This window comes from Aythya marila (assembly GCF_965140915.1).
Source record: "Aythya marila genome assembly, chromosome: 13".
Lineage (NCBI taxonomy): Eukaryota > Metazoa > Chordata > Aves > Anseriformes > Anatidae > Aythya > Aythya marila.
The window spans coordinates 17,378,918-17,405,253 of NC_139054.1; the positions used below are offsets into that span (position 1 = coordinate 17,378,918).

Here is a 26,336-nt window from a genome sequence, read left to right on the forward strand (position 1 = left end):
CAGGGATATTACTCAGAGGTAGCCGTCAGAGGTTCCCAGGGATGTGAGAAGTGTTTGCAGCATGCTGGTCTGTTCTTTTCTGGATATTGGAGAAAATTTACTCAAGAGAAGGTAAGGTAGAAGGAAAAAGGGAGCCAAAATTAAATAGTTTCAAAATAGACATTTCTCAGGCTTGGAAAAGCAACAAATGAGAAATGTTTTAGAAGTTTTTATTAACGCTAATAGGGTAAAGTAGGTATGTATTTAAAGATAGTTGTGAATGACTTTTAAAATTCTCATGTTTACTTTACTTATCACTTATTTAATGTAAATGTTAAAAATTCACTTGGGAGAATATACCCAGCCTTTTAAAAGTCAATATCTTCTCCACTTCCTCTGAAGCCTGAGAGATCTCCCGGTACTCATTTGCAAGACCTGTAACTCTTGAAGTGCTGTCTGCAAGAGGACTTAGGAAAGTTTGCAAGGTTTGTCTCTAAGTGGTTTTTACCCTGAGTGGTTTTTCGGTGCTTCCGTGCGATGTGTCTGATAGCCCCTGCTCAGCTATTGGAAATCGTTTCGTGCGCTGTGGATTAACTGACCCTCATCCTTTGGGCTCAGCACCTCCCTGTGCTGCACCTTTGGGAACTGAATCTGTGCCTAGGTAGTCTTTGTAACAGAACTGGAATATTTGCTGGAATCGGTTCTGCAGGAATTTATTTATCAACTCTATTCTGCTCTGCTAGAATGCACGCTCTAAATTTTTGCTTTTCCTGCTGCAAGGCTCCTTTCTTTTACTTGGCCTCTTGCTCAGGCGCTGACCCCGCAGCAGGGCTGTTGGCTAGCAGGGTGGCCTCCACGAGCACCATTCAGCAGCCTGCCTTTATTCAGGGCAGGATTTACGCTCGTGCTTACATCCCGCTGACAAGGGCCATAAATACAAATCTATAGCTAAACACACATTTAAACACTCTGAGTAGAGGTGGAGGTAATTTCAAGCTTAAATACTTTGTTAATTGCTTCTTCCATGAGCAGGCACACAGGATTTACAAGCTTCTGCCTTTGTCCTAGAACATGCGGGACCTCTTTTATTTAAATATTTAAACCAATCCAGCATAAATTCATGAAAACTGTGAGTGTTGATGGAACGGTAGCAGGATTTTAGCAGTTATTCGATCTTGCTTTTTGCCAGCATTCACATCGCTAGTGACTTCCAGTTGCTACAGCTTAAACTGAGTTCATGTCTGCTACCGTCAAGAAATGTGTTAGGGATAGGAGACCTTTAGTTGAGATTAATGTGTCATCACCACTTAAAATATTTTAAGAACAGATTAGACAAAATTCTGTGTAATTTAAGGCCATATGTTCATCTGTGGAGGATCTGGAGTTTGTTTTATCCACCAGCAGAGGATCTGAGCAATTTGGGTAGCACCAGGTTTTCCTGAAGGACTCTTCCAGCTGAGCTAGTGATCTTAATGGCAGGAACGACTGCCACTTGGATGTGCATCAGTGCTTCGCTGTGAGGAGTAACATACATGTGAGTAGCAGCTGTGTTTTTGGTAGGATATTCATCCTGTACTTTCCTGAAGGGAAAAAAATAATAAAAAAAAGAAAATAGATTATCTCTTGGAAATGCCTGATGAAGAATGTTGAGCTGTAGTCTCTTTACTCAGAGTTACCCAGCCTCTCCTCCAACTTGTTTCATTTCTCCCCTTTTCTCCCTGTTGCAGAAAGTACTTAATTAACAGGATGAACAGCCATTAGGTGTTTACCCTCTGCAGTTCATGCTTCAGCAGCAGAATGTAAATAACTTTGCAGTCATTAACAAGGTTGAACTTAAAAAAGAAATGTGCTACAAAAGAGGATTTTCTTATTCATCTCACTGTTTGCAACACTGCAAACTTGAGGAGGCTGCTATTTCTTATGTAGAATATCTGATCTCACAGGGCTTACTGGCTCTCTGCAGCAGACATCAAATTAGGCCACAGATAGTTACTTTCTTCTGTTTCTGGGCTAATTTAGAAATGTAGCTCTTTGAGTATTGCCCACTGGAATTTCCTTTAAGAGCATTCAAACTGATAAAACAATCACATTTCCTTTCTTGTCCTTGGTTACAAAACGGAGGCAGAATGGTTTTTCCATCACGCTGGAAGTGCCTCGTGCTCCTTGGTTCTGAGCAGGCACATCTGGAGGATTTGGGAGCGCAGGAAAAAGGCTGTTTTAAAAGTGTGTGGGTTTTCTACACCAGTTCATGTTTCTGAAGTCCAAGTTAGAGTAAGGAGCTTCTGAATCTTCACGGGAGGAAAGAAATTCTAATCAAGTGCTGCTGGAAGCTGGAGTTTGGAAGGCTGAGCTCCCACAGCCCACCTGCGGAGCTGTACCAGTGTGCGTGGGGTAAGAGGGGCACAGAGCTGCTTCTCCCAGCCCTGCCTGGCCACACCACACGCACCTGCACTGGGGGACTTGGGTGTCCTCAGAGACATCTCCCTTCAACCCGGGGGCTGCCAGGGAGCGCGTGCAGGGAGTAACCTGGCAGGATGCACAGTGAGTGGAGAATGGCAATGGCATCTGTCCTCATGGCAGGATTGGGTTCACGGGAAACCTTTGTTCCTTGCAGCAGTAGCTGAAATACGTACTTAGACTGGTGCATCAGACACTGCAGCTACCTGACTGTCACACAGACTGACAAACGGAGCTCAGTTTGCCTGGAAATCTGAAATAAAGCCAGAATAGCTTTAATTGTAAAGGGCAGCAACAAATAATCACACCCCCAAACGCAGTAACCTTGCAGCTATTCAACTGCTATGTTTTAGATAATTGCTATGGAATACAGTCGTCATATAATATTATAATATAGTGTAATTTAGTGTAATATAATGCATATAATAAGTAATATATAGCATATAAAATAACAATAACCCCAAATGGAGTAACGCTGCAGAAAGCGCTGTATTCAGCTACCAGGTTTCGGATAGTTGCTGTGGGAGATGGAGCTGTTGGTGAGGTCTAACCTGTCAAAATGAGTGCCAGACACGGAAACCAAACTTAATTTCATGGCTCCCATGCCACATTTGGCTCTCAGTGGTAACCTCCCTGGGAGCTGCTGTAGCTGCCTAACAGAAGAAGGCAGTCCTGCTTATTAACACGGGGCTCTGTAGTTATAAATTAGTGCTTATTCATCTATGAAGAGCATTCACTATCACTGTCTGCAGCAAGGGTACAGAAAAGAACTCCAACAAACTCCAAACAGAAGAGCCTGTTGGCAGCCGTCACGATAATCAGAATAAACGCGGAGAGATACTGTGCTCAGCCCCTGTGATGTCTATCAGGGAGCTATTTCAGTTGCTCCCTGAGGCATTCACATCTCAGCCCATCTGTGTCTGATCCTAAATTACTTATGACTGTGAGAGATAAGGGATTTCCCCATAGATAAGGGGAGGGGGGGTGGAATATAATTTTTGTGTTTGATATTTATATTAATGGCACAGCATGCAGAAAGCATTTAATTCCCAAGAAATAGAATCTAGGTGGCATAAAAACATCAGTAAAGATTAGATATTAAGAAAAAGACACTCCATCCAGCAGCTGCTGTCTTCCCTTAAAAACATTCCCCTTGGTAGGGGATCAGGTGACAACGAGTATGATGAGCATCGAGAATGAAATTCTCTAATAGCACAAACCAGCTGCAAGCCAAATGTTACACAAACACCCTGGCAAGACTGGAAGAAGAAAGAGAGAACATAAAAGATTGGTGTAGCAGCAGTTTCTGCCCTCAAAGTGTTTCCCAGCCGTGTCTGAAGTTGCTGATCTCACTTCTTGGAAGGGTGAAGACACTGAGCCCCGTTCTCAGAGGCCAAACGAAGCGCCTTGCCTGCTGCTGGCACAGTGGTGCTGACCTCAGAAGAAAGTACCCTGAGTTGCATCTTCCTAGTCATGAAGTGAATCTCATCTTCAGCTAGGGACAGGTTCTGCTCACAGGAAATGCAGAAGGAGCTTGCTCTTCAGCTTTCCTCCCAGAGAAATGCAGCAGTGGCTTCGTCTACAGGAAGGCACAAGCCCAGGCAACGTTATGCCACAGGCATTGTAGCACAGAATGTTTATTTCATGCATTAGCTGAATTGCATATAAATGCCACCTTTTAGAAGCCTTTCTTCTCGTTAACACAGCTGTCAGAACGTTGTCCATCACATCTCTGGGATGGTGACAGCTGTAACAGAGATGGGAGGCTCCTACAATGCAGCAGGATCGCTACGGTGCCCGTTGCGGACTGGAGAAGCTGCGAGTCCTGTGCTCGTCTTCCCAAACATAGCACCCGCTGCACTACATCTGCCACTGATTCTGGGCCACCTACAGAACTGGGACAAGCTGCAGTTTTGGAAATGATCGAGCTCTCGGCTTCTCACGGTGCAGAAACTTTAGCTGGTACCAACTCCTGTCGCATACAGTATGTTCATGGGAAATGATAAAAGGCTGTGATATACACACACGCTGTTTCTAACTGCAGCAAATGGGAAGGCTTTGAAAAAAAGATGAAAAAACGTCTTTGGGACCCGACCTACATGGAAATGGAACTTGTACTCAGGAAAGGCCTTTGCATAACTGATGTTGGAAAAGTCAGTTTGCTTTTCCAGCTCTCAGTTTTGCCTGTTCACAAAGTAGAAATAAGATTGTTTCCTTAACTTTGTAAAGAAATTGCAAATTATGGATGAAAAGTTCCACAACACTATTGCAGTTTTGGGTTACTTTACACCTCAAAAGGGCTAAAGCTGAGCTTTGTCCTGGCTTGGTATTTCGTGGGTATTGATTTAGCCCTAGATGATCTTTAATGAGTTGAGCATCCGATGGTTTAGTCAGCGAGTTCTGGTGACAACGCCCAGAAACAAAGATGAGACTGCTGTTCCCAGCACTACCTAGGGATGTAGCTGTTAGCCATATCCGCCAAATAAACGTGAAATTACTGACACTGGGTTCTGTAGGCAGCACACCAAAAGCTTCTTCAACTTTCCCATTATAATTCAGATTATAATTCAGATTTCCAGTGTTTATGCACACCAGAAAAACTGCATTTCAGCCAGCTGTAGTCTTTGCACCACATAAGATCTAAGCTGTAGTAGCTACTAATTTTACATCTGTGATTAATGAGTTGGGCTAAGATGAGTTAGCAGAAACCTGCATTGGTTATGTGCATTGGTATTTTTTGTTTAAGAAAAGCAGCATTTGAGACATTAGGGAGGTTTTCCTGTGTGTGTGGTGTGCTTAAAATTTCCCTCAGGCCATTTTTACTGCGGTTGGGATGGACTTGATTGGAAAATTTAATGGCTTTTTCCGTTTCTGTTCCCTTTTGCTAAGCTGATCTTTAAAGCTGCCCTTTCATGATGTGTGAATTTCTCTCCATTTGAAGAACGAGCATCAGATACAACATGGAAAGCAGATTTTATAAATGAGCTATTAGGCAGAGAGGAGGCACTTCTGAGATGCTCGCAAGTTGCACAGCAACCAGAGGAACATATAGTCATTTGATTTCTCAAATGACTCTGACTTTGACTCAAGGGAAAAACAGATTTGTTCTCCCCTTAAAGCTTTCTATCGTATGTGATAAAAAGAAAATGTGTTTATACATTTTCCCCCTCAAAAAAAAAGTTGTACCTCATCTCTGAGAAATAGCAGTGTCTATTACCATGTAAATTACTGCAGAACAGGTCCGGTCACAGCTCCCCTTTGTGATCTTAAATGAAAAAAACCAGCAGCGTAACCCTCCCTGTCTTCTAGCTTTTAAACATAACACGCTGACCCTTCTGAAACAACAGATTAAAAACCAACGAACCAAGCAAGAATCAATGCTTGGTGTTTTTTTCACTTTCTGGAGAATCTTTTCTTTCATCTCTGCCCCCAGATTTGGCATTTTACAACACCATTTTCTGGTAGTTATGGGCAACAGGTCCTTGCTTTTTCTGGAGATCATTGCCGTATCAACTGTTGTCCAGTCCCTGCTGTGTGCTTGTGAAGTTAGTTCCAAATCAAAGGTGCTTCTGAGTTTCTTTTCTGATACCCTCTGGACTGCCGTGTCACTCGGATGTCAGATGCAGCAGTGGTGTTTATTGCAGTACTAACCCGTACACATCCAGCTTCGTAACTGCCTGCTGCGCCTCTTGGAGACTTGAGTTTCGGTACTAATTGTGGTCAGTCCGTGTCCTTGAACTGGCCTGTCCAAAACCGGTCTGATTCTGAGATAACCAACCAGTTACAAAGTAGAAAATATATTCACAAAATTCAAAAATAACTGCAGAAAGGTCCTTGTTTAATTGCTGTGACGGGTTACCTTGCTTTCTACAACACCGTTCACACCAAAAATCCAGATTCAGAAGAAACTGGGTAGGATGTAAGAACTGGAGAGAAAGAAGAGGAGATTGTTACTTGATTTTTTTCCCTCTTGCTTTGTGTTGTTCCTGGTCTTCTGGCACTGGGGGAGCTCTGCAGGGTGTTGCCAAATACCACTTGCCATCAGAGTGGGGGCTTGGGATGCCACAGCTGCCTCGTGCTGTGGGGTCAGGGACTGAGGAGACCCCAGCATCACCTCCTCCCGCTGTCTTTGCTCATCTGCTCCTGCTGGCTCATTGCTCCCTTTTATTTCCTGTTGGTTTGGCTGTTTTTTTAACATGGCAGGATCGTGCTCTGCTTGTGTAGAGCACTCTGAGAATTGCACGTGAAAAGTCCTTGTGTGAACTAAACAACTTCGGGCAGTTCTGGCAGGGCTTGGGTGTTCAACAGACACGGGCATGTGCTGAAGCTTGCATTAAGAAATCGTCTCTTTCACACCAAATGTGATCCCCTGGTGGCAAATTCTAGGTACAAACATTTTAGATGGGTTGAGGAGAGCCTTGTAAGTGTCTCATAAATGCACACAAAGTGACTGATTTGTTCTTAGCCCTGGCTGCATCTGCACTGTGTGGACTAGTATCTGCCACGGCGTTTCTGCTGAGGCTGAACATGCAGAAGGCAACCCTTGTGTTCAGAAGCCAGTCCCTTTGCCACCACGGCATCTTTCTTCCAAGAGCTGTTTTAAGTTATAGTGAGAAAAGAGTGTTTTGCCTGATAAAATCGAGCTTCCCTGACGGGGCAAGAAGACAGCACTACACGAAGATAGGATGTTAGCACGCCATCCCTGCCAGAGCTCCCCGTCACACAGAGACGAGCCAAGTGCAATGAACAGCAGCAGCATCTTAGTTGAGGTTCACTTTGGAGCTCACAGAGCCCAGTGACAAACCTGAGTTCAGCAGCTCAGGAGGGGTAACTTCACGGGCTGCCGGAGGCTGGCAGGGCCCTCTGGGCCCATCTGGTCCAGCCCCTGCTCCAGCAGGGCCACCTCGAGCAGGGTGCCCAGGACCACGGCCAGACCCTTCTGAAGATCTCCCAGGAGGAGACTCCACAGCCTCTCTGGGCAGGCTCTGCCAGCGCTCAGCTTCCTCACGGTGGGTTAGAAATCAAGTACACAAACACAGTTGTCTTGATCTTGCAGACATCTCTAATTAGCTCTGGGTCTGAAAAGTTCTGAAAATCATGGGGCTGCCCAGGTATAATCAAGGACATGAAGTCTTCTGGCACAGGCCAGAAATATCTTGGCTCGAGTTTCCGATTCCAAGGGCTGTTAGGTATTAAAATTGTCAGAAGTAGTTGCAACCTGAGCATTTGTGGTATGGAGTCCCTGAGATGCAGTAAATCACCACCACAAAGCTGGTTGTCACAGACTGAAAGCCAACTTGCAAGCATCTTTTTTTTTTTTTTTTTTTTTCCAATGTGATCAAAGGTTTCTTTTTGCCTCTGCTTAATCTCTTACCTTCTACAACCGCTCTCTTAATAACGAGGCACATTTACAAACGTGCTGTCCAGCTCCCCAGCAGATGTCACCTGGCTGAACTTCACATTACTGCATGCTGTCTCATGCCCAGCCCGGCCCACACGCACATATGCTGGCGTCCTCACACAAATCATGTGCAGCACCCCACACGCTTCTGGAGACGTCCTCTCTCTGACACACTCACACTCACACACACAGAGCTTTACATCTTCTCCCTCCTGCCTTGTCGTATAGTCACTTCTTAAGATGCTGACAGTGATTTGTTTGACACAGTTGCAACCTGAAATGTGTTGAAAAAGCAGGGGAAGAGAAAAAGCTAATAGGAATTTTAGTTGTAGCACCTTTGCACAAGGCTTTACGTGTGGTGGGTGACTGAGGATGTTTCAAATGGAAAAGACCTCATAGAAGAAATCTTAAATCCCGTGAAGAAAAACAGAGGGGAGTCTCCCTCCTTTCTTTTTTCTGTCCCTAAAATACATTCTTCTGCCCCATACAAGCCCCAGGTTGTATCTGAGGGTCTGTGTGGGCCCTGACACGTAACACAAGGGGCAGCACGCATGAAGTACCAGCCTGCAATAATCTTTCTCTTTTCTTCCTCAGTTTGTTGCTCAGCCAAACTGCCAGCAGCTACTAGCAACGCTTTGGTACGACGGTTTTCCAGGATGGAGGCGGAAACACTGGGCAGTAAAACTCTTGACCTGTGTCACCATCGGACTGCTGTTCCCTGTGCTATCCGTGGCGTACCTGATCGCACCGAAGAGCAGGCTGGGACTGTTCATTAAAAAGCCATTTATCAAGTTTATCTGCCACACCGGCTCGTACCTAACCTTCCTCTTCATGCTCCTGCTGGCATCGCAGCACATCGTCAGGACCGACCTCCACATGCAGGGCCCGCCTCCCACCATTGTGGAGTGGCTGATCCTGCCCTGGGTTCTAGGTAAATGAGAAACCCCCCACAAAATCCTCAGCCACAGTCGCCTGACTCGCGCCCATGGCAACTGTGTGGAGACTCATTTCTGAGCTCAGCATCAGCAGCGTGTAAAGAGATCTGGCAGCCGACTTCAGGCACTGCAGGAAACAGCTGGGCTCCTTCTGGAACAACAGATCCTGTTGGCCTAGGGCTCTTCTGCTGTTCGTGGTGCCATCTGACGTGCCTTTAGAGATGACCCTGAGTAAACCTCAGCAGGCAGAGCTCCCTCCCTGCTTCCCACACGCACTGTGCAAGGAGCGGGTGTAGGAATTAGCTTCTGGGTCATGGTAGTGACAAATAGTGTCACTTGAATGCCAGCTTCCTTCTGCTGGTAGGTGGCAGGAGGCAGAGCTGAGGACCTGCCTCTGCTTTTGCCCTCTCGCTGATCTGTAGTGGGACTCAGCACGCAGGTACCTGGGCTCCCAAATAGCCTGCAGGAAAGCAGAAAAGGGAAGATGAATCTCATGCTGCCTTATGCCCATGTGCTGATAAACACTGACCAAATCAATATTGATTTGCCCTAATGTAAGCAGAAGAAGGAGGGGCTGACTATTATGAGCAGGTTAAAGCTGAGGCTGTTATTCTGGTCTGGCTTGGGCAAGCATAACTGAAGAACAGGGGTGTCCGGGTCCCCCAAGGGCAGGAGGTACAGGTGAGGTGGTGAGGTGGGATGGGAGGAAGTGGGCAGAGCCACTGCAGAAAAAAGGAGACCTCTCTCAGCAAACCTCCATCTCCAGAGCTCTCCCTGGGGCTCCTCACTGCTCCTCATGGGTCCATCTCTGCGTCCCCATGCCTGCTGGCTCCTCTCCTGGGGTAACACCAGGACCCGGCTCCTCCTTTCTGTGGTGGCTCAGGATCAGGCTGGTTCTGTGCTGAGCACACCTGGCTGCTCTCTGTGCCAAAACTGAACTTGCTGATGGCAAATGCAGAAAGAAAATTAGAGTTGCAAACATGCTCACAAATCACTTTCCATCCCAACCCAGGGCATTTTGCTTTTTGTGTGGCTCCATCACAACCTCCAGATGGTAACTCAAGCCTCATTATCTTCCTAGCCTGGATTATGGCACTGAGGTGTACGTGATGGTAGAAACTTAAGCTGAGAAGGTTAAATGTCTTTTCTGAGCTTAGGTGATCTCTGCACTTTATCCTTCACTTCACAGTTTAAATTGAAGGAAATGGTGGGCACTTCAGCAAAATTGATGTGCAGATGAAAGAATAATCCATAAACAAAAAGAACTTTCAAAATAGCCTGTCACCGTTCTCTCTTCTTATTTTTTAGTTCCTTTGTTTCAGATACATAGGGATGTTTGGGGATTGTTTATTAAATGGGAGAAATTAGAGCAGTTTCACAAGATTAAAGGTTATTATTTATGAAATATCTTCCACTATAAAAGGAGAGAGAACAGGCACACACAGCATTGCTGTAACTATAGTAACCAGCAATGATAACTCACTATAAATACAGCGTATGAGTTCTTCAACAGGCTCCACTCCATTGATTTATTTTGTGTTTTTGTGTGCATGCAAAGATCTGGCAGCTGTTAGAAAACTACCTTATTGGCCTTGACATTATGCTTGCCTGACCACTGACCTGCTGGCTGGCAGCTGAAGAGCTAAGATTGATATCTGGATGTTTGCAGCAGTTCATTTCAACATTATCTGCTCTTCAGGTTGAACTTTCAGGTCCTAAAATTGAGCTGCAGGTGGCATTTCAGTGACCACTGTGGTATCCTGTGGTTGGGTATGGGCAGCAATTTGGGTAACTGTAGCAGTAATATACCTTGAGATTTATATTTTTTTTTCTTTTCACACACATTTCAGGTCTTCGGTGCAAGGATATTGTAAACTGGCTTGTTCAAAGTACCAGGGGACTCTGAGGACATGCTCAGAAGCATGGTGATGTAGGAGCCTAGCTGCCATTTGCTTTTTAATTGGGCTTAGGCTCTCAAAAGTACTTAAACAGGTCTTAAATAAAGGACACACGAGTTGCTTAAAATGAAAATTTTATGCCAGATAATGAACTACTGAAGCTCACCCTTACCCCTCTAGCAGCAGGGAGGCATGGTGAAGGTTAGCAAGTGCCACAAATTATTACCAGAAGGCATTTCAGAGTTGAGATGATGGGCTCTGGCCATATCCTTGGGAACAAATTTTCACCTCGCAAAACCCACAGCCGTATTTGACGTTAGGTGAGTCACTGCTGAGAGATGTGGTGCCAGGCTGCAGTGCCCTTTTCCATGCTGAGTCGTACCTTTTTTTTTTTTTTTTTCACAAATACTCCCGATGGGCTTTCAGTGCAGCAAGATGCATAAATGCAGTAACTGAGCATAGAGAATGAATTCAATTCTTCCTTCTCTGGTGTGATATTTCCAGGTCAGGGAGGAAATATACTGGTATGCAGAAGCTGGTGCCAGTGTCGCGTGTTCTGCAGAGAAAGTTAGAAAAAAAATCAGTACTGTCCAACTGAGCAATGAATTACCATGGGAGCAGACAACCTACGGGAAAACATAACAAATACAGTTACTTAAATAGTTTATTCATATAAAACAAATTTCGTCTGAGCCAATCCACTCATACTGGTTGCGATTAACATATGTTTCAGGCAGCCTCCTTGTCTTTGTATCTGAAGCCCTGCATGGGAAGCCTAGCTCTTTCTCAGATCTCTCTAGACTGCATTCCTAATGGAGTTGTAAAATGCCTTGTAATCAGAATGATTTTACTTGTACAAGACAGGAGGGATGAGGCATTTTTTCCAAGGTGTTAATTTATAATTGTCTTTTCACATCACATACACACAGTAGTTTAACGGCGAGTAATACCTTCTCATGACAGTGAACTCTCTTTCTTTCTGCAGGTTTTATCTGGGGAGAAATCAAGGAAATGTGGGATGGTGGATTCAATGAGTACGTACATGACTGGTGGAATCTGATGGACTTTGCAATGAACTCCCTCTACCTTGCAACTATCTCCCTTAAAATTGTTGCCTATGTCAAGGTACAGTAACCTGGGCAAGAGCATTTGTAACTCGTTTCTGAGAACTGCAGTGTATGGGATAGAAGCTATCAGACACAAAATTACAGATCAAAGAGAATAGCTGCTTTTCAAGCAATCCAGTTTTGAAAATTCACCTGGAAAGCTTATTAACTTGTGTGGAGAATGATCTTCCTTCCCATCTCTACTCTTTGGTTAATACTGAAGTAGATTTTGTGGGCACTGGGTAGAAGTTTCCCAACTTCTGCGCATTTTGTAGCTACTCAGTTGCCAAAGATATGTTTTGTTTTCCGTGTTGACATCTTTCAACAATGCTAAACTTCATGAAAGCATGATTTTTAAATAAAAGAGTAAGGAACAACAAGAATTGGGTTATCTGAAAACATCTCCTGCCAAGATCTATAATCTGTAGTCTGTGAGCCCCAACAGATCTGTAGATTACTTACCAGGAGTCTGTGAAAAGCCTACCACGAAAAGCACACCTGCTGGTAGGGGGCTTCCATCTGCTGTAAAGGAGTCAGCTTCTCTTCTTGAATATATAGGTTTAAACTGTAGGCAAGGAGATGACAAAGGAGCACACTGGAGCTTTAGAACTACAGATTCCTCACTGTCATGTTACATTTGTGGTGAGAGTGCACATCAGAGCTCATCCTCAAAAGCACCTTCCACATTTATAAATTTCTGATGCACCAAGTTAGCATATGCACACGTTTTGAAGCCAGAGGATGGCCTCAAGCGCTTTCTCTCTGTCTCTGTTTTTCAAAGACACAGACAACACACAAAGGGCCTCCTGCAAAGCTCCTTATGCAGTGGCTGTCTTTGACTTCAGTTGGAGCTGCGTGCTTGGCTGGCATCCATCTCCTGAGCCTGATTCTTTTCTTGATGTGAATCAGCTATAAATTCACTGCAGTTAGTGGAATTACACAGGTGTAAATCAAGGAACTGTAGCCTGCTCCTTAACCTTATGCACTTCATAGTTCTGCTGTGCTACTGTGTAGGTTTTGCCCAGGCAGAAGGGAACTACTTCTTGTAGCCCACTCCTAGAAACCAGGATAAGCACATCCCCAAAAGCAACCCTGTGTAGTGTGTCCTCTCCCCCCCCCCCCCCAAGTTTGTATGCAGGCAGAGGGGAAAAGAGTGGAAAATTTCACAGAGCTCATTGACTCCAAAATGGGAATGCTTTTACATAAACCCTTCTGCAAGCAGTCCTGCTACGGAGCCTTTTTAAAATCCAGAAGGCTGCATAGTGGTGAGTTGGTTTTTCAAAGGAAAAAGCTTCAAGACAGTTGCTATTCCCTGAACAGGCAGCTCTGTGACAGCATCAAAGCAGAAACAGATTATGTCTTTTTTCTCCTAACATTCAGAACCAGTGAGGAAATTAGAGACTTGAAAGGTTGGTCTTTAAACTGTGAGCAATACAGAAAATACTGGAAATTGTAACATTCGTGAACAAATCCTAAAATGTTAACAATCTCTTTCTTTTTCTCTCTCACACACAAATTACTAAAAGAGCCATGCATCCACAGATTTATATGGTCACACACTGAGATTTAAGCTCACAGCCAAACTACACATACAAAGGAAGTACAGCTTTGTTTATATACTTTGCAAGAACTACAGAAACACACGGGCTAACTACAGAGACCTATACGCCAGCACAAAAAAGAATGCTTACAGGAATATATCCATTTGAGTACAGATCAAACCCATTTGGATTAAACCTGGCTAATCTAAGGTCTGGTCCTGCTAAGGACCAATGTCAGACCATTCCAAGAAGTGCAGAAAATCTTACATAGCAGTAGCTCTGAAACAGCATGCCCCCTCAAGTTCCCTTCTGACCTATGTTGCTTAAAGGTTGCAGTACACTCTGAAACATGAGGATTTAAAACATAATGGTTTCAATTTTTTTTTGCAACGTGACTTAGAAAGGTTTTTGTTATTTATAGAACAGCCCAGAGCTGGAAAAGGCTGGTATATATGCCAGTATACCATAGTCTAATGTTTCTTGGAACTTCAAAAGGTTACATGGACATTTAGCTTTCTGCCAAATATCAGAAAAATAAATTGCATACTGACACTAATATTTTCAATCCTTGTTTTTACCTGGAGACCTTTTTTCCCCCTGATTTGACTGGTTCCAAGACCTGGCCTCAATATTATCTAGTAACAATGAAATCTTCAGCTTAATTATAGGGCAAAAATACTTTCTTAATCAGTTTTCATGTGCTGCATTGAATTACGTAATGAGGAAGGGTGAACGTGACTGTCTGTTGTAACTTATTTGTACTACTCTGTATACATTTCTGCTCTTTTTCATCTTCTGATGCCTAACCTGAATAACTCCAGCCTTCTCAGCTTCATTAGATACCGCTGAAATCGCCGATTTCTCTGTTACCTGTGGTGCTGAGCTGTTCAAAAGTGACTATGGTTTTCCAAGCAAGGATATACCATCACTTTATAAAGGGCCAAAATATGACCCTAACGAGTTGCTTTAAAAATAGATGTGAGATGAAGAAGAGCTTTTTACATTCTCATGTGCTCTCTACCCTGGCAGAGAGCCCCAGGGCTGCTGTGTCCGGCCAGCACGCAAAAGAGAATCGTGAACAAATGTGCAAATCTGCTCCCTAGGCAGGGGAGGCTGGCTGTTCACAACCACCCACCCCGCTGTTGGTTATTGGCAAAAGGTTTTAAACGTCTGCTTGTTGGTAAACATTTTAAGACCCGTCTTCAAATCAAGTTAAGAAAGTCAGGCCTGATGTTCACGGAATAGGCAACGGTTCGGAAATGTCAGAAGCAAGCAGAGGTCGCACTGAAATGCCTTTGTGTCGTGTCTCAGCTCCTTCATACGGAGGAATAGTTGGAAACATCTACTTGCTTCGTCTGTGTCCTTGAAAAAAAATGTGAATTAATTTATTGGACAGTCAGATTTATATGTAAAGTCCCTACAAACTCATCTGCCAATGTGATATTGATACCATTTCCTTTTGAAACATACAAAAAATATGAAGACACCTAAACACTCTGGCTACACTATCAGCGATATAATTCTAAGTGCACTTTTTGCCTTTTTATACACGTTAAATGAGCAGAAACAAATGCTGAAAGGATAAATTATTCTTGATGCTAAAATGTCTTTGACTCCTGTCTGCTGTGGCAGTGTAGCTAAGCCTGAGAAGTTACATTTATATAACCAGCTCTTTCATGTTACCTGCTTGCATCTGGCTCAGATAATGCTTCTGCTTTTACAGTTACATTACAAACCATGTTAATTTTATAATTGAGGCGCTCAAATGTATCCATTATTTTGGCTGTAATTAGGACTTCTGCTTTAGGTACTTTCCGAAAATTGCCATGACAAATTAACTAATAAGGAAATTAATACCAAGACAGCATTTTGGTTCTGGGCTGTTGGCACCTTTTTGAGATTACATGGGAGGGAAAGCATCCACTTGTGGTGTTCCATCCTTCATTGCTTTCCTTATTCCCTTCCCTCATTCTCATGGAGCTACACTGAACAGATGTATTCTCAGTCTTCATGGAATTAGCAGTGTTTTGAAGGTGCAGTAATATTTAGGGGGGGAAAAAGAAAAAAAGATAATTGGAAATGACCTGAACCTGCTATGGGGCAGTCCGCACCGTTTTAAATGTTTAAAGAGAAGGAGATCACATGTGAACCCAAGGACCTGAATTACCCACAGTGAATTCGAAATTCAGAAGGCCTGTTATCTAAATTCAAGCTAAGTACAACTCACATACCAGAAACTCAGTCCCACTAAGCTATTTGTACTGGAGGGTCTAAATCTGTCGGAAGTTCATAAGAAGGCTTCATTAAACCTAAGTCTCTGCCCTGATCAACTCAGCTTCGGTCCTGGTTCCTGAATTCAGTGACTCCTGAACTGACACTTGGCAGTTGAAAAGCACTTCTTGTGTCACCAGTACCTGGTTAGCATTTATTTACATATCAAGCATTAGTATTAGCAGGTGTGAGTGTTCAAGGTATCTCAAAATCATGACAAGATAATTCACTTTTACACCCTTGTTTTTTCTTTCAGTATAATGGCTCTCGTCCAAGGGAGGAATGGGAAATGTGGCACCCCACTCTCATTGCAGAAGCCCTCTTTGCAATATCCAACATTTTAAGTTCCTTGCGTCTCATATCCCTGTTTACAGCAAATTCACACCTGGGACCCTTGCAGATTTCTCTGGGACGCATGCTGCTAGACATCCTTAAATTCCTTTTTATCTACTGTCTGGTGCTTCTGGCTTTCGCCAATGGACTGAACCAGCTTTATTTTTATTATGAGACCAGTGCCTCGGAGGAACCCAACAACTGCAAGGGGATCCGATGTGAGAAACAGAACAATGCCTTCTCCACGTAAGATGTTCTTTCCTTTATGATTTTCAGGGTGACTTGTGCTGTCTCCTCTCTTACCTGCCTTTGCGTGTTGTCTATCATTGTGCCGAAAGTGTCTTTATTTATTCATTTGCAAATATCAGGTGAGCTGCTCAACTGTGCAGGAAAAGTGTGAGTTAACTGGGGCAGAGAATTCTGCTGAGCTTTGCTGTCACAGAAGGGCTTTTAGGGCTGGAAGTGAGAGACGATCATTTTCGTTCTGGACCAAAAAGTCTTTCTACGTGATCCTGCAACTGAAATTTTATGATGGCTACGTACAATTTCAGGATATTTGAGAACGCAGGTATCCTGTTGTAGTATTTGTTTTGTCTTATTCTGAAGGAAAGGGGGGGAAAGCTAAACAAAATGTAGAAAACAAGGGATAAACATGAAAAAACTGTATTAATAAATAACATGACAGAGCAACAACAGTCTCACGTAGGCCATTTTTACACACACGAGGTTACAGGCTTCTCTGATTCTCTCGCAGTGGGGTGAGACTAAAATCACATCAAAATCCATTTTGCTGGAAATGCTGGTACTTTACTGAGAGGTTGGCATGGAAATCGCTGTGCTGACAGCTGGCAGGGCTGAAAGACAAAGCACATGCTGAAAAATAACATGAATTGTCTTTCTGATCTATTTGTTTTAATTACTAATAGTGGAAATAATTATAATAATCAGCCCCCATCTGATTGTTCTTGCTGGTTGCACAGTACTTAAAACACAAAGGGAAGAGAAATAAATAAAGCACCGTCTAGAAAAGGGCCTACGCCCTGCAAGCAAGCAAAACAAAACTGTTGTCCACCACGTCAGGCAAAATTAAATACAACTTAGCATAATGCCCAGTAATTCTCCACCCTTCGTCAGCTGAAGGCTGGAGGTTAAAAAGGGATTCGTGTCAGTTTTGCACTGTTATCAAAAGCAAATGATGGCTGACGCCACGTTGGAAGAGGGAAGGCTCCAACATTGTCTCTGTCATTGACCCTCCTTACAAGAAGGGGGAGATTTTCCTGGGATAAAGTCCAGCCTTAGAAGAGCCTCATAACCAGAGTCCTGGTAGACCGTACGTGCTGCCATTTTCACTGCAGAGCAGGAACACCATCGGCTTGATTAATTTTCTCATTAAACTCATCTATATCTGGAGGAAGTGAATGGAACTGCACTGTGCTAATGAAAAACAGAATTAAAGACTCCAGTCTTTTTTCTGTTTTAATTGTTTGCAATGCCCCAGAAATGTGTTGTGCTGCCCTTGTGAAGGAATTAAATAGCAAATGCTATTCCTTGATCTACGTCCATATTGATGGAGCAGCCAGAGGGAGAAATGTTTGGCAAGCACAATGTTTGTTAAGTGGCAACTTCTAGCTCGGGAAGGGTCAAAACCACAAAGTTCAGGACTGGAGTGTGCCTTTCCCTGGAGCTGTACTGAACAGATGTATTCCAGTTCTGCGTTCTGGTTCGGACCTGTCTCCACTGCAAACCAGTTGTTTTACAGATTTCACTGTTGGCAGATTAGTGGAGCAAGTAAAAACAAGATTTGACTAAAGAAAAAGATCAGCAGGAGGAAAAAAAGAAGAAAAAAAAAAAACAACAAAACAAAACAGAACAACAACGAGTAAGATTCTCAAGTAAGTAAGAAGGTACAACATCTTGAGAACTAGAAATGATACAGAACCACTTAACAGAAAGTGTGTGGATCAGTTTAAATACAAACCACAATTTCTCCCACCCTAACATGCAGTTTGAGCCCCCCTGCCAAGGAGAATGTGGCACAGGAAGGAAATTGAGGGGGCTCAGCCTTTATGACAGAGGTTTGTTTAAAACAAAATCGCAGTGGGAGGGGATCCATTAGGACTGAGGTCTCCTGGCAGGGGACAGAATGCTCTGCAGTTACTTTTTTGTTTGAGCCTTGCTTAAGAAATTTATTTAACATGTTCTTAAAAGTTTAAATAGTCGTTATTAACACCCCCAGTACAAGCTGACATTTGGCCCTCGAGCAGACGCACAGCATGGGTGAATGGCTAAGAACGAGCAACCTGCAAAACAGAAAATTACATCGTTGGGCTGGGGAGAGCAAGCATGACTGGAGTGAATTCAAATCAGAGCTGGTGTTAGCTCAACTTTGCTCGTAGTTCATCCCTAATGGAAGAATAAATGTGAAAAGCTTTCAATCAGTCCCCTTTGATTCCTACCAGCATTTCTAGGCAGACACACAATAAGATCTAATTTTGTAAGGGAAGGGAAAGCAGGACGCTGTTCGTGTTTGTGCAGCTTGTTTAAAATGTGACGTCTATTTACTGGGGCATTATTTCCTATTACTCCCAAAGGAAAGGTTTCATATTTTTTTGGTGAGGAAATTTTCTGCGTCGCAAACACAGATCACGGAAAAGTAATATTCCTTTGTGACAGCAATGAGGTGAAAACATGAATAATTTAAGTTTTTATGGTGTGGCTTAAGCATATCTGAGAAAGCAGCTTGTCTCCTGCTTAGGCAGGCAGTTTGAAAGTACGTTTAGCACTGTGGTTCTGGCAACTGCAGAAGGGAGAAGAGAGAGAGGAAGAGGAGGAAAGGGAGAAAGAAACCACTTGCACCTTGCTGTCCGCAGAGAGCTCATGGGAGAGTTGGGCTGGCAGCTGGGCTGAGCCCCACCTGAACACTGAAAAAAGATCGTAGCTCTTGCCTGTCATTAAACAAGGAGGAAAGACTTAAGTCTTTCTGCAAAGCTGCAGAAACCGTTTGCTGTCTTTCTCAGCTGTGACTACATGCCCAGATGTTAATATATGGCCTTAATCTGGGCAGAGTTACACTCCTGGTTGTAAAATTGGGAGTTCAAGGCAATGCACTGAGCACTTCTGAGACTGATTTCAGTTTCATGTAAGCATGACACGGACATCCATTTCTCCTGAGCCTACACCCTAATCAGTACTTCCACCATTAATAGTTAAAATAAGTTAAAAGATAGCAAGCACTCCGCTATTTTTAATAGCAAAATGCTTAGCATTCTTTGCTTAATCCTTATTTTACCATTACCTCACTTATTTAATAACCCTAACAACCTGACTTCTGGGAGAAAGGATTTTTGCTTTAGAGCCTTCATAATTTTGGCCAGTGAAAAAAGATGTCCAGAAAACACAAAGAAACTAAATCCCCATATAAAGCATGGGGCTATGTGTGGAACAGATGCCTGGAGAAGCCAGGAGAACAGATTCCTGGTATGTTAAGTAAAGTATCCGAATTTATTTTTATTGATTTTTCTAGTAAGAGCATTTGAAAATATCTACTGACCCCAGGCCAAAATGGAAACTCTTAAACAGGCATATAAATGTCATTTTTTGATGATATAAATGCCATATTTTGGAAAGCCAAAACAAAGATGCCCAAATAGAGCAATTATTTAGATTGCTGATTATGTATTTGACGTGATTGCAAAAGGTCACTTGTCTCTGGCTGAAGCAAACAGAGACCTGGGATGATCTCATCAGCTGTAAAGCACAGGGGGGTCAGGTCTAGTTCATCTCTGGATGGAAGACTTCAAAAGAAGAAAACCTCTCAAGCTGAATTAATGCGATGACTCCCTTTCATCTGAGTCATTACTGATCAATTGTTGCAGCATGATACTGAGGGCACTGCTCTGCGGTGGGTGGGAGCTGGGCACAAACCAGAGCAGCATTTTCAGCCACGTGCAGTGCTACCAGGCAGGGTGTTAGCAAGCTGGCCTGGCTCACTTGCAGTCCGAGTAATCGCAAGCTGTGAGCCTACATCAGTGCAGAAGGTTCAAGAGGCTGTGATTCCTCGCATCTCCTCCCTCCTGGTGCCTTCTCGTGGCACGCAATTTGGTCGTGCTGTACTCGAGCATGGGCTCTGTGAGCATTTAGCATGCAGACATGTTAATGATGCAGGCACTGGCTAAACAGGAGAGGTCGTATCTCTACGTAACAGCAGTGTCACTCCGTGCCTGTTTTAGTTAGAGGGAATATACCGGGGTTCTTTGCATGGGTGAACATTGGGAAAGGGAATGTCTTTTTTTTTTTTCGCATCACTTAGGCTCGGTGCATCTCACAAGCATGTGATTCTCAGCCAGGTGGTGGATGTTGGTGATGTGATGCAACTCTTCCAACGGGTCACTGTAGCTGGAGTGCAAACTGCCTCCTGGGGAGAGTAAATGGCTGTGCTGAGCAGCTGCTCCGTGGCATCCCAGGCTCCCAATGTTGATCCATTCCCACCTGATTGCTCCCAGTGCTTCCAGTGCCACCAACAGAGCTCTCACGTGGGGTGACACCCAACCTCAGCGCATCCAGAGCTCGTAAAGGCATTGATTTCCATCTCCCAGAGCCAAGTAAAAATCTGTGTTTATTTTTCCTTCAGACTTTTCGAGACCCTCCAGTCACTCTTCTGGTCTGTGTTCGGTCTGCTGAATCTCTACGTCACCAACGTGAAAGCCAGACATGAGTTCACAGAATTCGTTGGAGCCACTATGTTTGGAACCTACAATGTCATCTCTCTCGTCGTGCTCCTGAACATGCTCATAGCCATGATGAACAACTCCTACCAGCTCATTGCTGTAAGTTATCTTATTCTCTATCTTTTCACGTTCGTTTTTCCCCGCCATGCCTCATCTGTTTGCCTTGTAGCAAGTGCGTGTCTTCTGGGACGCTGGAGACTGCTGCCCCCACTTTTTGACAGCAGATAGTTGGGATTTCTACTCACTAGCTTGAATCATGCTTGTGGAGGAGGTTTTGCTCTGTTGTAATGTTTCATGTCTGGAAAAAGCTTATTACCTCTGAATTGCTCTTGTCTTCTCCTGTAGACTACCTTTACTGATCACTTTGTCATTAGCAGCTGATTTGCTATGTAGCAGAGAGGGCATATAAAGGGAAGCCTTTCCGCTGCATTTTAGCCCGTTTGTTTTTAACTTCCATATTTTTTTGTATATTTTTCCCTCTCTCCTATTACTGCTTTCTCATTTGAAACTGTGTGTATCGGGCACCCAATCTGCGATTTCTTATTCCATACTCTTCCCACTGAAATTAGATCATTTCCATCTGGAACTGCAACCAGTCTCCTGGCAGCTGACTCCCTAAACCTGTAATCTGAGATTCCTGGGTAGCCTCAGCGCAGGATGAATCTGAGCTGAGGCAGCTCCAGGCTGCCAGTTGGCTGTAGAGCCAGTTTCAAACTTAACTTTATCTTCATACAAATGTTCAAAACTGGTCTCTCTACTGTAATCTCATTCCATGTGCCTAAAAGCCAATCTGTACATTTATAATTACATTTGTCAACAGATTGAAAACTAAAGCAGCATGGCTCTGCATTTTAAGGGTCTTTAGGTAAACTACTCAGAAACAGTACGGAACAAAGCTCAATTCTGTGTGCAGAGCACTTAAGGTGAACCACTGGGCACTTTCTAGAGAAGAGCTGATAAAAAGTGACATCAACTATGAACAGAAACAGGAGTTATGAAGTCATTCGTGTCCTCAGCTGGTCACTCAGAAGTACAGGCAGAGCAGAGACTTCCTACTCTGCATTGTATGACTGCTGGATTTACTCTAGAGGAGTAAAGAGGTAGAGGAGACATCCATTTTTTTCTCAAAACAGAGAAAAAGAACCTGCACCAGCTCTGCTACTGCTTCTATTCCCAACTTCCCAGGGAAATGTATGGGTGAACTCTTTCGCTGGCTGAAGCACACAGAGAAGACTATTGAGTTGTCTGCTTGAATGGCTTCCACAACTGCTGTTGATTACCTGCTGATTCACGCGGCTCCTAAATTCAGTTACCTAGTCAAACTGAGCAGAAACCCAGCCAAATCGGTGATACTTTAGAACATCTGATCTTTATCATGTTAAAACGTATGAGAAAAAGTGGACCGCTGACCTTCCAAAGGAGCAGGAAAGCAGCTTATCGCAAAGGCATCGCTCCTTTATCAGTTTGTTTCAATGCTTTAAGTGCTTTCTCTTTGTTCACTGCTACTCCTCACATTCCAGGGAGACTGGGATGAGGGGCAGAAAACAAAGCTGTTCTCTTTAGACATTTTCTCCCATTCCCCTTGCTTTATTGTCATCAAACAGGCTTGTCACTGACACAAAGCCCAAACTTAAGACTAGCTGAAGAATGGAAGTATTTGTTATTCACTGGGATATAAACCACTCATCCTTCTTTTCTCAGAATAATTTGAGTGCTGCAATGACACATCAGAAACAATCCCACGTCTTAGAGAGACCCATCATAACAATTAACTGAAGTGAATGGTCCAGAGCATGGAAGTCTGTTTTTTTGGAAGTTTTTGTATATCCAGCATTTGGGAGTAGTGAATTCCTTCATTGGAAAGTACTGCTTAGGAGAGACCTGGAGGTAGAGGGCTGGAATCACCAGGCATAGCCTAGGCATAACAAGCAAGTCAGTGTGCAGCATGAGGTGAGGCCCCTGCTCAGAGTAACAACAATGAAAATGCTCTGGGATACTTCTTTGTCACTTAAGCTGTCATATGGCAATTACTACTGAGAGCAGTGACATTTCTTAGGAGGACAAGACACAGTCACTTCCAGCCTCGGCTGGGGCACTGCGTGCTGCTTTGTGTTTTGAAGCCAATATTTCTGCATGCTCATAACATTCTCCCAGGGACAGGTTTTCTTCATGTGTCTTCTAAGGGCAAACATCAATTAATTTCTTCCCTGAAGAAAATAACTCTTTAATAAATGTTGAGGTTTACAACTGTGGGTCATTTTTTTAACCTCCTGTAATCAGCTCTCCCCCTTCTGAATCACAGTAGACAGGTTGCTAAACAGGGCATTTCCTCCTCCTGATGTTTATATTACATCGAATACACAATGAATGACAGCATCCCACCAGGAAGGGAGGAGGAGAAAGGGCAAGACACCCTTGGAGTGGGGTCGTCTTCTCAAATACAGCAGTAGAAAATCTTTTGCCTTGTGCAGGACTACAGAGAAATAAAATGAGCTAAACGTCAGGAATGACAGCACACCATTGCTTGTTGATTTCCCAGCAGCTGAGTGGTAAGAACATCTTCATTAATTCAACTTGCTAATGAGCCATTGGCACTGCTGCAATGCAAGCATTCTTTCTCCCCTCTTTTCTTCCATCTCTCACTTTATAGCCGTTTTGTCACCGACACAAAGCCTTCAGGCTTGCTGTTCTCTATTGTCTCATATGCACACGAATTTTCTGCTGTGAAGTCAGAGGACGGAGAAGGCAAGCTGTTCCTGCCCTTGGTCATGTTTCCCCTGTATGGGATTTGGGCTCGGTAGTTCGTTAAGTACCACAGGCACACGGTATGAAACCACTGCGTATCTGTGGAAGGCAGAGCAAGGCAAGCAAAGAGTAAAACATGCACAGAGCTTTGAGGGATTCTTGACTCACAGAAGAATTTTTCTGAAATAATTTTGTTGTGTGTTTTTTGTTTAGTTGGTATTTTTTGTCACTATGCTATTTCAGACTTCAATACACATATTTTATACGGGTACCCTGAAGCCATTTTGATACTGATTTTTTTCATGCTAGACCATTGTCAGTAGCGGATTATGGGAGACACTATGTTTTACTGAAAATGCAAACAAAATCCAAAGACACAATGAAATGTCCACGCATTGTGGGCTGTTTCAATTTGGGAAGATCAGAATGTTCTATACAAGCAGCACAGAATGCAATTGGATGTTATGCACTGCTGGGTCTCTCATCTAAATACCTTCCCAGACGTGACAGAAATACCATCCCCTGATGAATGCAAGAGGAATGTGTCACGATGACAAGAGGAAGGACAATGGGACTTATCTGAGAGTGGCCAGGTGGCTCCATCACTCACAAGTAGGATAAAGTAACAGAGTGGGTAATGAGCACATTTTATGTGATAGGCTGTTTCTTATAGGACTGCCACTTGGCTGTGTCTGAAGTTGTACAATCCTCCTGCCAGTCTTTTTTTTTTTTTTTTTTTTAAAAAATATGCTGTTTTGTCAAATCACTGTGACAGTGGGTATTGTGACACCCAAGCACGCATGTCTTCTAGGTCCCAAAGGTGCAGGTGCAATTTGGTGTTCTGTGGTGCAAGTGCATTTTGCAGGAAACTAGCACTCGATCTGTATTTTCTGAAAGCATGTTCCTCATGGACACATCCACCAGAGTCTGGAAAGCCACACGGGAATTACTCACTGGGACTGTACAAACAGTTCTGACGTGCAGCTGCAGGAGCAAGGGAAACAAGATCAATAGAAGAGGAGCTAAGGCTCCTTCAGGAGGGAAACCGTAGGGCTGTGATTTGGATTCCAGGTGGGTTAGAGCAACAAGTGGCACACAACAGCACTGCAGCACCAGGCATCCCACCGACATTAGGGAGAGCTGTAAGCCCTTGCAGCTTCCAGAAGTTTTAGGGAAGAACAAAGATGCTTAATGCCTCGGGAATAGCACCACATCAAAGCAGGTCTGGGAAAAATTACCCTTAACTACTGCTACCGTGCAAGAAAGTGAAGGTGTTACTTCTGCATGCTTAATTTTTTCCAGTGCATCTCTGAAGGCTGTGTGTGACCAACCTGAGAGCTACAAATGCTGATATTGGAGAAATGAGGACTTTGGACACCAAGCAAGGAGTGCAGGTTTAAATGATAGAATGAAACAGAGTTCATTTTAGCACATGTTGTGGAGAAGAAGAATGAAAAAAAAAATAAATATGGTGTATAGCAAAACAAAAGCTGTATAGTAAACAGAAACAGTTGGTATGTACAGCTAAAAATAAGCGATCACTTTCAGGAAATTGACTTTCAGTGTAGGGGTGCTGTACATGGAATTTTCTTCATTTTTTTTCAGAGTAGAGAGCTTAAAAATGAAAACACAGAAGAGTCTAAAAAACCATCCAATTCCCTGTTCCATTGTTTCCAGCATGACTTTGGATTTCCCCCAGGAGGGAATATCGAACTTTTCTTGATCTACAATGAAAAATAAATTCCTCTGGTTCTCTACACCAGCTGAAGGCCTTCACCACCATGGCAGTAACTGGTAGCCAGTTTACTTCATGACAGCTGCAGAAATTCCCTTCCTCACTGTGATCTGTGATCCTTAGGGCTGTCCAAAACTATTGCACCTCCTCTGCTGACGTGAACTGCACAATGACTACTTGGTGTTTTTGCTAAGGAAGAATTTGACAAATCACAAAATGGTAATTCAAGATGCAGAGCTGGACAGTCCCTGCACATGGCAAGGTTTGGGACAGTGGATTGTCCCCCTGTAAAGGTGAGGCCAGCTCCAAAGCCCAGACTAATATCCAAGCTCTGCTAAAGCATCAGGAAGTGTTTGTCTCACAAGAGCCATTCAAGAACCATTAATTCGAATTTCTTAGGAGAAATTGAGATGTGCTTGGTTTTGAACTCTGTCATAGAGCAGGAAATGAAATTATGTGCTTGTTGTCAATATGAGCTGGGATTAATAATTCATCTTGAAGCTTTTTACAGAGTAACAAAGCAACTAGGCTCTAGAAAGGGAGTTAAATGACTCTCCTTTGGTTTGCCAGCTGAATGAAGTATCAGCATTTGTTCCCCAGTTTTATGGTCATCAGGTGCTCCAGCTGGCTGCTGCACACATGCTGCTGTCACTGCTCACGTACAGACCCCATGTCCTGGGTGCAGGTAGTATGCTCAAGCCCTTCCTTCAATCTGGTGTAACCACAGCCATCCAAATCTCAGTTACCACGCTCTCAAAATTCACCCATCTCATCAGAAACAATTAATTAAATCACAAATCCTCTTGAACTGCCGCAGTGCCTTCTGTGACCTCTGGACAGGCAGATTTCTATCACTCTCCAGTTCCCTTCTTGGGAGCTCAACGTGGTTTTTGAGGAGTGGGGTTGATGCCCAAGGCAGGATGCTGTCTCTGGAATTGATGACGGGGTGCAGAGGACTCCCGGCAGATTTCTGTTTGAAAAGCAGGGAAATAGATCTCGGCGATGATGTGCTGCGATACCGCCATACGGCGAGAGGCCAGTGTGTGGAATTAGCCCCGGAGCCTCGCTGTAGACTGGCAGGCAGCTTAATTGCTTTTTGTTAGCAAGCTGAAGTATTCATTTGAAGGTGTAGAACTGTTTGTCTTTTTGCTGGCTTTGGCCTAATTACATATAACCCATGGACTTGAATCAAGTTGTTAATATTCATC

General features: G+C 43.6%; 1 protein-coding gene across 1 annotated transcript in view; it reads left to right on the plus strand.

The window, feature by feature from the left end:
* The window catches only part of TRPC5 (transient receptor potential cation channel subfamily C member 5), a gene marked incomplete at its 3' end in the record, with an annotated part of 77,185 nt that overhangs the window by 37,168 nt on the left and 13,681 nt on the right, over positions 1-26,336 (plus strand). Inside the window, exons 4-7 of the mRNA XM_082770440.1 lie at positions 8,432-8,768; positions 11,656-11,795; positions 15,845-16,167; positions 20,552-20,747. Of these exons, the coding sequence (XP_082626566.1) occupies positions 8,432-8,768; positions 11,656-11,795; positions 15,845-16,167; positions 20,552-20,747 (996 nt within the window). The remainder of the gene's footprint in view (positions 1-8,431; positions 8,769-11,655; positions 11,796-15,844; positions 16,168-20,551; positions 20,748-26,336) is intronic.